The sequence below is a fragment of the Neoarius graeffei genome, chromosome 23 (genome assembly GCF_027579695.1).
Source record: "Neoarius graeffei isolate fNeoGra1 chromosome 23, fNeoGra1.pri, whole genome shotgun sequence".
Taxonomy (NCBI): Eukaryota; Metazoa; Chordata; class Actinopteri; order Siluriformes; family Ariidae; genus Neoarius; species Neoarius graeffei.
This window is the reverse complement of record NC_083591.1, coordinates 26,250,943-26,266,185: the sequence shown is the minus strand read 5'-3', so window position 1 is coordinate 26,266,185 and position 15,243 is coordinate 26,250,943. Positions and strand designations below refer to the sequence as shown.

Here is a 15,243-nt window from a genome sequence, read left to right as displayed (position 1 = left end):
ACACCATCAGCAATGCACTTCCAGATGTGAACACCTGTGTGGAGTACAACTGGCACCCTGAGGTTTCCTTTGCAGTTGCTGGGAGCTCCTGATGATTTTTGTTGATGGTGCCAAGCAGAGTTGTTTTTTGTTGAAGAAGCCTGTTAGCCAAAGACAGAGAGGTGAAGAAACTGTCCATAGTTACAGTCCTTCCCTGGTCCATACAGTAAATGGTTCCATCAATTTCAAAACAACATTCTCTGATAGCCTCTCTCCCGTTGGACGAGTGGGATCTTTTCCCAAGTAAGGGATGGCATTACACATGTATTTTGTGTCCAGATCTGCTGCAATCCAAAACTTGATTCCAAACTTGTCAGGGTTGGATGCGATGTACTGCAGAAAGGGACAACGAACCTTTGAAGGAAATAACTGCTCATGCATGGTAACATGTTGCCCTGGACTGTAGGACGACACACAATTCTGAACAAACTCCTGCCAGATGTCTGAAATTGCTGCAAATCTGTCCGTTTGTATGCGCTCCTTGTGGGAGTCCTTGTTGTCGAAGCGAAGGTACCGCTTTATTTCAAGAAAGCGGTTACGGGGCATTATGACTTTGATATCTGGGTTGCCGAATCTATTGGCCCACATGAGTCGCATGGCACCAATGTAGCCCTTGGCAGCCCTTCGAGAAAGGATTGCGAGGAACGCCATCAGCTCGAAGACACTCATCTGCCAGCTGAGATTTGTTCTACGGCCCTCCTGGACTGTGCAGTCTCTGATGGCTAACAACATGCTGATATCCAACAAACACGGGAAGCTTTGAAGGCGACTCGTGATTTTGCGTGTTGCAAACTCTGTTGGCCCTCCAGATCCATTGAATGCTGTCTGTGGAGTTTCATGAGCAGAAAAGTCTCCAACTTTGTGGTGGAACCACACAGTGCCATCTTTCGCCTTCTCTGTGGATCCAGGTGTTATGCCCACATCTGCAACTTTTTGCTTTTTTATTGCAAGGGGGGTTGATGTGTGTTGTGTCTTCCTCCTCATCTGATGTGGCCTCTGTGTCTGAACTGTCCTGCTCAATCACATACTTGGGTTAGGATTAGGGTTTCCAGAAAGATCCACGTCCTGGCCTAGGCCAAGGCCGTGTTGTGCACTGTTGTCCTTCCCAAGCCCCATCCTCAATGCTCCACAAGTGCCTGGTCAGTACCCCATGTTATATTTGGGTTATTATTCCATTATTATTTGAGGCTAGGTTTTGGGCTAGGGGCTAAGGCTAGGGGTTGGGTTAGGGGTGAGCTCAGGTTGGGGTTAGATCCAGGATTTGGGGTTAGGGTTAGAACTGATCCTTCTTGGTTGCCTTGGTTGTGACATTGTGAAGTCTGGTTAGGGTTAGAAACAAAGAGGCTATTTCTCAGGTAACACAATAATTAGGCTTCTTTACACAACAGTGGGAGGCAGGTAATGGTACGTTAGACTTATTCACAAATTTGGGGGGGATTTCATTGCAGACTAAAGTCTGCACTTTGGGCCTTCTAGTGTTAAATATATGTTGTTAACTCAAAACACTTCTTATTCATTGCAAAATGTTTATTTCAGCGCTGTATACAGGTATTGAGCACACAATGTGACCGCTTTTACGCAGTAGCCTAATAATAATAGAACAACCCGAAAATTGCAGGGTAACCCCAGACCTGCGCAAGTGATGCGCTACTGGCAAAAGAGCCAGCAACGTATGAGAAAAATCCACACCTTGGACCAAATACATATTATTTTCGGCACGCTGCTCCACCAGTCTGTAATGGTATTTTTCATATGATTACATTACGGTGTAAATGTGGTCTTGAGAAAAAAAAAAAGTTTGCAGATCTTTTGTTAAAATCGCTAAAAGTGATGTAATATTGAAACAATGGGTCTTACAGGGTAAACTACAGTATGGCGTCTAACCTTTTGTAATGCATAATAGCTTGTTTGGCTGGAATGCGCAAGCTGCCCTACCCCCCATTCAGTGAAAAGGGACCATTCTCACCTGTCTTTGAACAATGCAAAAGGCATCCCCCAAAACAGAACATTCAGAACCTGTTTTTCTGTCTCCTGTAAACTGCTATGGGCAAACACTCAGAACACACACTGAAAAAAAAGATACTTTGGATAAACTGTGGAAAAACCGAATTAAATTAAATTGCTGTAATTACAATTTTATTAAGTTGTCTTGTATATCTTAAATTTATGATTCAGTTCAGAACTATAATTTTTCAATTTACTTTAAAATAACATTTTCTTTCAGTCCAAAGTCAAAACCAGTGGTCAAAAATCCGCAGCCAGATCAACGAGAGACTGAGAAGCCCCCGAAAGATTCACCCTGAGTCACAGCACTTTGGCTTTTAGTGACTTTTTTGTATCCGTTTGTTTGTGATAGCACTACTGTTTGTACCTTCAATAAAAATGCACAAATGGCAAACATCTTTCTTGTTACATTAATAATAGTTCGATTCCGACTCGTGACCTACAGCCTACCGTAGGTTATTCCCCTCTCAGGCAAGAAGACCATGTGTAATTTTTTATTTTATTTATTTTTTAAAGATGGGTAAATGCCGTTTCAGGTCGAGGCACACTTTTCTGACCGCCCTGCATACTGTTGCCCACTCAAGCATCTCCGACATTGTGTTAAAAAAAAAAAAAAAACTCCCATAAGAAAAGCGGTGCAACACACAATATCTGATGTGAGAGCATGACTACGATATTGTTGCAAATGTGAGGACAGTTAGGTTGTGTATTATGAACTGTGATGTGAAACAGTACTGCTCAAAAAGATAACTGTCTGGAAATGATGGAACATCTATGCGCAGTCTGATAATCATCTCCCGGAGAATTCATTCTCTGCGCTTACTGCTGCACCTTCATCAATGGGATCGTGATCAAAAGGACATACCATGTTCATGAAAAAGTTACCTAATGGACTTCCAATGCCTACTAACTACTGATTTTATTTTAATGATTTTATTTGAATGACAGATGGCAGAACTACGCTAAAACTTTTTCTGCTGATTGAATGAATGAAGAGATCAAGCGGTGTGTGTGTCTGTGAAAGAGGGCGGAGACAGAGAAAAATCCACGGTTCATTGATAAAAACCTGGTCCCGACCAGGTTAGATTCACAGAGGTTGTTACAGTATATGTTAACAGTCCGAGAGATTAAGTTCCCACTCTTTGTGAAACAGGCTTGAGTTTCCCTTCTTTCCCTGGTTTGAGTTCCCTCCCTTTGTGAAACAGAAAACCCAGAGTTTCCCTCATTTCAGGGTTTACAGACTCAGAGTATTCACTAAACCTGCTTTGTGAAACGGACCTCAGGTTATCATCAATGAATAAATGCTCTCACATCCCACCAGATATTGTGTGTTGCACCATGTTTCTTATGGGAGTTTTTTTATAATACAATATCATAGATGCTTGAGTAGGCAACAGTATGCAGGGCGATCAGAAAAGTGTGCCTCGATCTGAAACGGCTTTTACCCATTAAAAAAAAAAGTTTCACACATGGTCTTCTAGCCTGAGAGGGGAGTAAATTGCAGTAGGCTGTAGGTCCCGAGTCGGAATCGAACTAGGTACCGCACTATCATGAGGCATGCAGTGTAACCCCTGGGCTACCAAGGCACATATAGTCCCTGCCGTTTTCCCTTCACATACATAAATCACCTGTCAGATCTGTTGAATTAATTTTAAATGATACTGACATTGTGCTGTAACCGATTAGTAATTTCATTCATAGTAATTTCAGTGTGGTTGGCAGCTGCAACAGTGTTGTGCTTCTTTCAGAAAACATATTCAAACTCGCTGTATGAGCGCACTAGAATCTTATGGCTTTTTAACTCACAGTGAAACTCCTCTGGGTTGAATTAACTAACTGAAATCAGCTGTTCTCAGCGTTTGATAAACCTGCTTTGTGAAACGGACAATCACTGCTCCTCCCCGTGGAAAAATGAGGGATAGCAGCTGGTTTTCATACAAGCTGCTTAGGGGCGTCACCAGTCAAGACTGCATTGATACGTCATTGTGTCTGCCAATCGGCAGACAGTCAAAAACCAGTCAGGGGACGGCCAAGGGCCTGCAGAGGGCCAGTCACGGAAACACCGAAAAAAACAATGGCTTTTATGGGTATGATATGGATAGTTTCTGCTAATGAAGAAGGAATTTGACAAAGTAAATTTTTTTTATTTTTTATTTCCTATATTTTGAAAAAAAGAAGAAAAACAAAGACCAACTGGCTTTATTTATTCACTGGGTTAGGGTTTTGTACACATCACCAATGGCCACAATTATTACCAGTGTATTAATATCTCAACATTTCACTTTGCACAGGGGTACTAGGCAAGGATGCCCACTCTCTCCATCATTATTTGCCATTTTTATTGAACCACTTGCAGCAGCTATCCATCAAAACAAAAATATCACAGGCACTGAAACAGAAAACACCCATCATAAAATTAACCTTTATGTAGATGACATTTTACTCTACTTCCAGAATCTGTCCTCTTCATTAGCAGAAACTATCCATATCATAAACACCTTCTCTATTATATTACGCTATCATATTACACTATTAACTGGTCCAAATCCACTACTCCTCCACTCAGTTCCAATTTGCTGGGATGTGGCAGCCCAAACATCATCACTCTCCCTATGCATTGGTAATATTACATATTTGGGGGTTCACATCTCTCTCAAGCTGTCAGAGTTAGTCAAACTGAACTCTAATCCACTTTCCAAAACCATAGAGAAAAATCTTCCAATGATGAATCTATCCCTCATAGGCCGAATCACTACGATAAAAATGACCAAATGTACTTATGATTGATTAATTATTTTCAATGATCCCCTTTAAGTCCCCATCCATATGGTTCAAATCTCTAGACTCTATAATCACAAGGTTTTACTGGAAAAACAAGACACCTAGAATTAAACTATCTGCTTTACAAAAACCTATGAAAGTCTAGAAACTCCAAACTTCCTTCACTATTTCATTGCCCACTAACTTCAATACATCTATAAATGGACCAATCCTAACCAATCTGACATCCCCTGGATAGATGTAGAACAAACAGTATGTAAAGAAATCTATATTTCAGATTTGCCATTCATTAGTCGCTCTATTAGACACCATACTTGCGTCAAAAACCCACCATAGCTATAACTGTGAATTTCACCAAATGACTAATACTACAATCTCACCTACCACACACACACTTGGAACAATCCTGATTTTTTGTTAAATAGACAACCACTCAATTTTCCCTCATGGATAAGCAAAGGCATTACACTTCTCAAACATAATTTTTTATAATACTATGGTCTCCTTCCCACATCTGGTCCAGAAGTATGGCCTTGGGGAAAAATAATTTTTAGAGTTCCTCCAACTCAAATCATCTATCCAGACAAAAATAAACATCACCTATGTTAGAGTTTGCCCCAGCAAGATCAGAAATATTGTGTATTACCACCAGAAAAAAAGATACTTTCCAAAATTTAGAAGGGAGTTTCCACATTTAATGAAACTATATCTGTCCCCTCAAAAAAATGAGAGGAAGACGCTGCCAACTTCTGTACTCAAATTTGTAGGAATATCTTCTCCATATTGACTAATACAAACATACAACTTATACAAGATTAATGTTTAAAATGGGGTTCATAAATGCCGATATTTGTCCACACTGCACAAAAAACAAACAAAAAAACCAGACACATATATATATATATACACATGCTACATGGGATTACACACCAATTAAACCATTTTGGCAAGATATCACTGATCACTTATTACTTTTCAGCTGCCACATCCCACTATCTCCTTCACTGTGCCCATTAGGAGATTTATTAAAACATTAACTTTAAGAACACATCAAGCAACATATACTCTCCATAGCTCTAAACATCGCCAAGAAAACTATCCTCATGAACTGGAAATCTAGAAAAACAATCAATATCACAATTTGGAAAAACTTACTATTGGACCATGTATCATTGGAAAAATTATCTATCAAAAATCCAACCACAGACTTTGACAGTATCTGGAATCCTTTAATCAATAACAATTTCAAAATCATATATTAATACTGACATCTCTTGTTGCCTATTTACCATCTACAGTAAATGCATATACCCAAGCCTGAACACACCTCCCCTCCATATACACCGTTAACCTTTATGTTTCCCTCCTTTCTTTTTATACCATTTTTGTTTAATTGGAAATTATTTTGGAAATTTTGTCTCTCTTATTTGATGATGTATTTACTTATTAATTCACTTGGTGTTTATTTTGTGTTGGGATTCATATTTATGGACTCTTAATTGATGCTGTTTTCTATATGGTGTTATGATGATTGTTGTCATTACTACTACTTATATGCTAATAAAATATAAAATAAAGTTTGCAGTTGACCACATGGACAAAGAAAAAGCCTTCTGGAGGAAAATTTTATGGTCAGATAAGACAAAGATTGAGTTGTTTAGTGACAATGAGCAGAAGTATGTTTGGAGGCATAAGAGTGAAGCATTGAACCCCAAGAGCACTGTTCCAACTGTTAAACATGGTTAAATGAAGTGAATAGAATAATGATGGAGGACTACCTCAGAATTCTTCAGCATAACCTCAAACCATCAGCTTGAAACTTGGGCACAAATGGGTAACAGGGCAATGACCCCAAACACATCAAAGCTGGTTGTGGAATGGCTAAAGCAGGCTAACATTAATATTTTGGAATGGCCTTCCCAAAGTCCTGACCTCAACCCTACAGAAAATATGTAGACTGTGCTTAAAAGTTGGGTCCATGCCAGGAAACCAGCTAATTCTGCCAAGAAGAGTGGTTAAATATCCAACCAGAATTCTACCAGAAGCTTGTTGATGGCTACCAAAAGTGTCTGGTCAAGGTGAAGCTTGTTAAGGGACATTTAGCCAAATACACTACAACTCCACTATAATGAAATCCTTGGGGGACGTCCAAATAATTTGCTATACTGAAAAGTTTGTAATACTGAAATAGACTCGCTTGTCACACCACACACTTGTTATATGGGATATTTTAGGCACATTCTCCTTATCACGAACTTCTCCTCCTAAGCCACTATCGCAGCTCACTGACTGAATTAAAGGATCATGAACAGAGGCGATGATTTCTTCATCTGTTAGGGAAATGATGTTGGTTACCAGTGTATCATTGTCAATGTCCACCCACTGACTCGCTATGTTTTCTAAATCTTTACAATTCTGTTCATTCATGTTCTGCACATCACCGATGATATAATTTATGTCGCGCTGTGGGGCTGGGCAGGGGGGTTTAAAAACACCGCCAGTACATTTGAACTAGGCGTTTAGAGGTATCAGCAGTCATTTTATCCTTTTATCGATCTTTTGATCACCGCTCTTGATAACTGTTATTGATCAACACCTAAGCTAGGCTAGTTAAAGGAGATATGCAGAACCATGGCCTCACTTTTTGTTTATAAATGCCTTGAGACCTCAAGAATGGCATAGGAATAGTCTTAAGCATTAACAATAAATCTAATATAGTAATTTTTATGATTAAAATGATTCATATAGGTAGCGGTCTGCGTGAATGACCTTGACATCTGTGATGTCACAGCGGGAAGGCTATCGGTCTCATTGCCATTTTCACTATACTAAAACACAGAGCTCACTGCAACGTCAAGCTTCCATTTTGATCTAATTTATCGCCATGCCACGTAGATGTGTTGCTGGCGGGTGCAGCAACACAATAGAAGGTGGATTTATGTTGCATTCATGGCCCAAGAATGTTCAAACTGTAAAAGATTTGGATGCATTTTGCGAGAAATTCACGGACACATTTTACTGATGACTTGTACGAAACCTCTGATCTGTTGAGGAGCACTGGCTATATGCCTGTATTGAAAGAGGCTGCAGTACCAACAATTAAAGGAAAAGAAAACTACAAGAAAAGGAAAGTAAGTTCAGTTGTGCTAGTTTTCCCGGAGTGTGAGCCGAGAAGTAATGGCGGAGTACGCAGTATGGAGAAAATGGAGAATGAGTGGACCAGTCATCAGATTTCTCTGCTGGATATGCTTGCCTCAGCAGCAATATCTTGCCCTTACGTGGAACAAGCGAATGAATGAAGAACTGAACAAAGAACTGAAAGTCAGATTGTTTCAAAACGATCAGCCTTCAAGAAGCAAGAACACAGACGGGTAAGATGTGACTTTCATTTGGTTACACAACAACACTCATTGTTTACCTGCATTTAGATTAATACATGTAACTTGTATTGTGTATTTAAGTTACCGGTATAAGATTATTTAATTTGCTTCAGAATGTGATTGTCTCAGTTCATCTGATAATTTAATTAGCCTTTTATGTTTTATCAGTGAAAATGCATGCATGTACATGTATGTTGCATAAGTTATAACCCCTATCCTGTTTCAATGAGAGTCAGATGAGACTATCAGTTCAATTCCATCCAATTCTCTAGACGGCTTTGTTCTCTGGCTTTATTTTGTAAGGTGGGGACCTCCGTGGCCAACGTGTTACTAACGGATTCACTTTCTGATGGTTCGAACTGGTACGGTTCTGTGTGTATAGCAGTAGCATGTACACACACTCCAATTTCAGGACTATCACAGTCAGATGTATTGCTATCTGAGGAATCCAAACAATCTCCAATAAATCTGAACGAAGAGGCCATTACAACCACTCTCGCCTGCCGAGTCTGGTTTTGGTCTATAGCTGTCAAAAGCCTCGGCCTTAAAACCAGTTACTGCTGTGACATCACTCACTTGGCTGGCTGGCTAGCTAGCTCAGCAGGGCAGCTCGAATGCCAACTTTGCGGTCAATTTTAACTCTCAAAAAATATATCTATTTTTTTTATTCCCATTTATGCGGCATACAAGAGTCAAGGATGGAGATACTATCCACTCAGAAATGTATTTAAAAAATAAAGGTTCTGCATATCTCCTTTAAGCTTTTATTTCATGGCATTAACATGTATTGTTAACTTTACTGTGGACTTGATTACTTATTGTTTGTCTCTGGTGGGAAGAGGAGTGCATGGCTCAGTGTGTCATGCAAGCAGGTGAATGACTGATGTAATTGCAGGAAGTGTGTTTATTCACAAACAGGTAGGCAAAGAGTTCAAAAACGTGAGACGTTTCATCTTTGCTTCTGCCATTCTATTTGTGCCTCACTTGACCATTGCCCATTTTACGACTCGTAAAGCAGAGTCGTAAAATGGGCAATGGTCAAGTGAGGCACAAATAAAATGGCAGAAGCAAAAATGAAGGCAGAGTCCATATATACAAAAAGTTAAAACCAGAAAGGCAATACACAGATACAAGGTTTGATGATGTGAGACAATAGGTACAGCGATAATACTTTGCTAAGTCTGTGGTTAGAGTGTCTTTATAAGTGTGCACTATGATTGCGCTCTAATCTGGAACAGGTGCATAGTAATTAGTTCGCAAATGATGCTGCGCGCATGCATGCCCTGAGCATGTGAACATGACACAGTGATGATTTTTTTTTTTGAAGACTCCGACTTACTGTCACTAAAGGCAAGGGACAAAAACTTGGTTCATTTTTAATGAAAGTTCGTAGTAAAAGAGTTCGTTATAGTGGGGTTGCAGTGAATTAGTTGGACTGTATGTACATTTTTTACTCTGTATGTATAATTTTGACCACGTGTTCATTTCTCAAAACCCAAAATAAATTAAAACCAAATTCTTTTCTTTCCCTATTAAAGATGTATTATGTCCCGAGAAAAAGAACAGTTCAAAGAAATCATTTAAAGCCCAATATTGCCATCATGAATGTATGTAAACTTCTGACCACATCTCTGTGTGTGTGTGTGTGTGTGTGTGTGTGTGTATTCTTACATGTATATTTATGGCTTCAGTTAGGGCTTTGAACCACTCATTAATGATGCTCTCACTGTCTGCTTGAATAAGGAGCTCTGTACCACGTTGAGCCTTCACCTAAGAATACATGTAGAAATATATATTAATAATAAAAAGTAAAACAAAAACAGCTTCAGTGTAACTTCACATAGATTGCACAAATCTCTGTAACTGGAGGGATAAAATACCATTCTTCCAAAATATCCATCCATCTATACCACTATCAGTCAGGGACGCAGGGAAAGCAGGAGCTGATCTGCAGATGACAATGGGCATGAGGCGGGGTAGACCCTGAGCAGGTTGCCAATCTATCACAAGGCTAACACAAAAACAAGCAACCATACACACTCAAATTTACAGCTACGGGCAATTTAGAGTAACTAGTTGACCTAATCCGTATGTCTTTGTACTGTGTGAGGAGACTGGAGCATCCTAAGGAAGCCCATACAGACATGGGGAGAACATGCAAACTCCACACAGAAAGGCCCCAGTCAGCAATGAGTTTCAAACCCAGAACCTTCTCGCTCTGAGGCGACAGTGCTAACCACTGCACCACCCTCTTTCAAAATAAATTCCCTCAATTCGATGATGCCGGTGGAGAGTACTGTCTAACATGTGGGTGCTTATTTGGCTGACAGTCTGGTGAGTGTAAGGACCCTGATTTACATAATTTTCTTAGTCACTGGTCTGTATCTAATGTTATCTTTAGGGACACACTAATTCTATATATAGGGGTCTAAGCACAAAGTGAACTGAAGGTGCTGGAACCCTATTATAATTGTTAGGATTTTTAAGGGTCCAAGTGCCAAAGGTGATGTAACCCTGTTGTAATTCTAAAAGGATTTCTGCCTTAAAACGATCATGCAGACCAAACTAAGCTCTACAGATAACTAACTTGGTCAATAGACAGTACTCCCTCCCACTACTCAGGCAAAGCAAGATGGGCCCAATTGGCCTAGTGGTGTTAAAGTGGCCTACATTTTGGCACAATGTGGGTTTGTGATTTTTGTGGTTCTCCCAAATAAAAAGCCTCAAGAGCAAGTAGCTCTGTCCACTTAGATTTTTTGCTAATTTGCACAATATTCAAAATGTACTTTTGCAAACGAATCCTGACATTTTTTACCTGAAGTGATTAACACCAATAATTCTGAACTCTGAACGTCAATTTGACTCTAAAAGTCAAATAGGATAATTCTGATGAAAAAGATGGGCAAAAAGTGCCTATTCCATGTGATTCCAGGGAGTGTGTTTAGCTTTTTAACCATACCAGTGCTTTAACAAGTTTTACACACAAAAAAAATTCACAATCCCAATCAGCATATGTGTGAGTTATGATGCATAATACAATGGTTTTATAAGAATATACATTTCATCTTACAGATTTTAATAGGGGATGGGATTAGATTCAAATTACTGTTTCTCAGGCCTTTAAATCCAATCAAGTTAAATCTGCTGTACCGCTAGTCTATAAAAGGATTTTTACTATTGATTAGGTTACTTCAGGGTGGCATGGTGGTGTAGTGGTTAGCACTGTCGCCTCACAGCAAGAAGGTCCTGGGTTCAAGCTCAGCAGCCAACAGGGGCCTTTCTGTGTGGAGTTTGCATGCTCTCCCCGTGTCTGTGTGGGTTTCCTCCAGGTGCTCCGGTTTCCCCCACAGTCCAAAGGCATGCAGGTTAGGCTAATTGGTGGCTCGAAATTGACCGCAAGTGTGAATGTGAGTGTGAATGGTTGTCTGTGTCTATGTGTCGGCCCTGTGATGACCTGGCGACTTGTCCAGGGTGTACCCTGCCTCTCACCCATAGTCAGCTGGGATAGGCTCCAGCTTTTACAAGTTAAAATGGTTGTCTCTCATGCAATCTCATGCAAACATTTATAATATTAATAGTTACAGTATATGATTTGCATATTCACATCAAATGTTTAATACATTTCATCAATTCATCTGAAATAACAATATTTCAAGTACAAGGCTTGATATTTCAAAACATCTAGCAACTAATTTAAATGTTGAAACAACCATTTTTAATATGCTTTTGCTGTGATACCTTTTTTACAATATATACACTGGAATAGCTGTGTTGATTTGGTCGAACAACGTGCTACGTGCATGAAACATATCACCACACATGTATAACACCGTGAAACAACGGGCTAGTAAGGACCGCTTGTCGATGAGCGGCGTATAAATTGAATGAGGTTTGTGGCGAAGACAAGATGAAAAGATTTGTCTCGTGCAGAGACTGTACCGCGGTAACCTGATAATACGCTGAGAGTAGAGCCAATGATTTTCCGTTTCAAAATCTGGCTTTTTCCGTTTCGGACAATGAAAAATTCCATTTCAATTCCATTTCACAATTTCAGTTCAAAATTGTTCTGTTTGGCTCCAATTTAGTAATTCTGGCTGGCATAATTTTACTTGGGTTTCAAAGTATTGCATCTCTAGACACAAATGGTCCTTTGCATGATGAAGTCATTCATGAAAAAAATATATAATAAAACAATTACACTGACAGTAAGCTGATAAATTGCATTAATAAAAAAAATTAAAGTGGGATCACAGATTGAGACAACTCAAAATATTTTACTTGACATACTGATAACAGATAAATCAAGAAACTAGGATCACTGTTAACTAAAAACCCATCTCATATACTGTATAATATATGCAATATAATAGCATATATCTCAATATAATATTGAGAGTTGTGATAAATTAATAGGGATAAATTAACATTCAGTAACACTTACTGAGCCTGTAATGACAATACTCATAACTGACTGTTTAAAAATATTACTCTATATCCATCTTTTTTAGTACACCACAAACTCATGAAACAATGTTTCCTAACAGAACATACTCTCAAACAGACTAGAATAGTTTAACTTTGATTGTAATGACAGTCCTGAATGTTCCTTGCAGATCAATCATTGCGCACTCTCAGAGTTCCTAGAAACGCTGCTCGATATCGCCATTATGATAGAGCATCATAAGTTGTTTAGTGTTGGTCTCCGTGAGACTGAATCTTCCATCATTTAGAAGATGTTTATACATGGAAAAGGAGCGCTCAACGTCCACACTCACCACTGGCAATCATATGGCGTCCTTGGCCAATGGCCACCAGAGCATTAGTTTCTTTTTTGCGGTCGCCATTCTGGTTGCGACACGGGGAGCGAATCTGTAAACAAGCAGCTCATTGGCTGGCTAGGTGTACCACAAGCCAATCACAGTCACAGACAAAGCTGCTTTGACCAGAAAGGCATGTCTGCTTGGGCGTTAGCGCCAGTTACGCAGAAGCCTTCTGCGGCAGTTACACTTTGACACGCGAGCAATGTTTCACTATAAAAATTTCGTAATTTCCATCCGTTTTCCGCGATCGCGGAAAATCATTGGCCCTATGAGAGTGAGACAGTGAGAGGGCCATCCCTATACCCCCCCCCCCAAAAAAAATCTTAACGGATTTACACGATTTGGAAAAATGACTTTTTCAGAACCGAAAAAACCGGAGCTTCCAGCACATGCCGGAAAACTTGCACCCATGTAGGTTACTTCAAAAACATAGCGGCACTCCCAATGAAGCACACACTTAACAGCTTTACCACTAAGCTACCATCACAAAATTTTAATACTATATTCATCTATGGTTGTTTTAGTGTTCCATGCAAGCTAGTAAACACTAGCTGCCTGTGGTGCAGTCTGCACAGAGATCTTGTTCCTAGCAGATGGTCTCTTGCAGCTATATTTATTATTTTTCTCTGCTAAAACCATAAGTTTTACAGACATAAAATCTGATCAGTACACAGTACTCTATCCCACGATTCAGGCAAGACAGATGAGCCCAATTAGCCTAATGATGGTACTACAATGAAGCATTTGGCTCATATCTCAATATACATAGGTGAAAATTCTACAGTGAAAATTCTTTTTGCCATTTATTCCTCAGGTTTTCCCTGAACAAAAAAGCCTCAATAAACCATTTAACTCCTCCCACTCAGATTTTTAGTTAAGTTACATAATATGCAAAACCAAATTTGGGAACTTGTCCTAGGTCCCCCCAACTTCACAATTTTGGTGTCACACTGCTCAACAGAGCATGACCCACAAAAATTATCAAAAACATGTTACATTACATTACATTACAGGCATTTAGCAGACACTCTTATCCAGAGCGACATACAACAGGACCCTGATACACCCACAGCAGTGGGCAGCTCAGGGAGCAGTTAGGGGTTGACATTTGTAAACAATATGGGCACCACATATCAATCAGTTCTAATGAGGCAGAGCATAATTTATTCACACAGCTCTAACGCATGACTTTTTGCATGGAATTGCATGAAATTTGATGCAAACACACAGAGGTACTATTCATTTTTTTGCACTTAAAAACAAGCATATCCTTTGTAAAATAAGGGGTACAGTGAAACTTCTTTTTCCCGTTTTGATTCCTTACCCCTCAAAAAATGTGCTTTTTGGACCATTTAGAAGCAGAAACCTTTATTTGTCACATGTACACTAGAGTACACAGTGAAATTCCTCCTCTGCATTTAACCCATCTGAAACAGTAAACACACACGCACACACCCAGAGCAGTGGGCAGCTATGAAGCTATGCATCAGTCATGGAAACAGAGGGAGGGGAAAGTGCTGTTCATTGACTTCCCTCACATTTTTCCTGCTGGTCCAGAGAATCAAACCAGTAACACTTTGGACCAAGGCTACTTCTCTAACCTTTAGACCATGGCTACCCCCATGCTCTGGTGCCTACAATTTTTTGATAATTTGCAAAAGCCTACTTTTGAGAACTTGTTCTGGGATTTTTGTCCCATCTTTCCAATTTTGGTGTCAGACTACTCAATAATTATCAAAAGACATTTATTAACAATGTAACCACCATGTCAATCAATTCTAATGATTTACTTAAACAGCAATAAGACAGGGCTGTAAGTGACATTCTGCCAACAAACCTGGTACAGTAGTTAGGTCCCATATCCCACTCCCTACTCGGCCAAATGAAATGACCCATACCCACCAGAAGGGAGTGCTATAATAAATTAATTTACCTTTTTGTTTATAGCACCACAATTGTAGGGAATAGAGTAAAACTTGTTATACAGTGGATATAAAAAGCCTACACACTCCTGTTAAAATGGCAGATGTTTTGTGATTAAAAAAATGAAGCCAAAATAAATCCTGTGAACTTATTCCACCTTTCTTTCAAAATTGGAATCTATACGAAGAAGATAAAAACAAAATAGAAACTGTTTAGGGTAAAAATTATTTTTGACCTATCAATAATTATCAATGACCTCTTTTAGTGACTGGATGCTGGATGGGGAGTGATGCTCA

The 15,243-nt window shown here is 39.4% G+C and overlaps 1 protein-coding gene across 11 annotated transcripts in view; it reads right to left on the bottom strand.

The window, feature by feature from the left end:
- The window catches only part of arhgap12a (Rho GTPase activating protein 12a), a 261,188-nt gene that overhangs the window by 49,134 nt on the left and 196,811 nt on the right, over window positions 1-15,243 (bottom strand). For all 11 annotated transcript variants that reach the window (XR_009651313.1, XR_009651312.1, XR_009651314.1 and 8 more), the window contains one exon: window positions 9,876-9,974. Coding sequence is in view for 8 of the 11 variants with exons in the window: in XM_060905983.1 (XP_060761966.1) it covers window positions 9,876-9,974 (99 nt within the window). In the remaining 3 variants the exon portion in view is untranslated. The remainder of the gene's footprint in view (window positions 1-9,875; window positions 9,975-15,243) is intronic.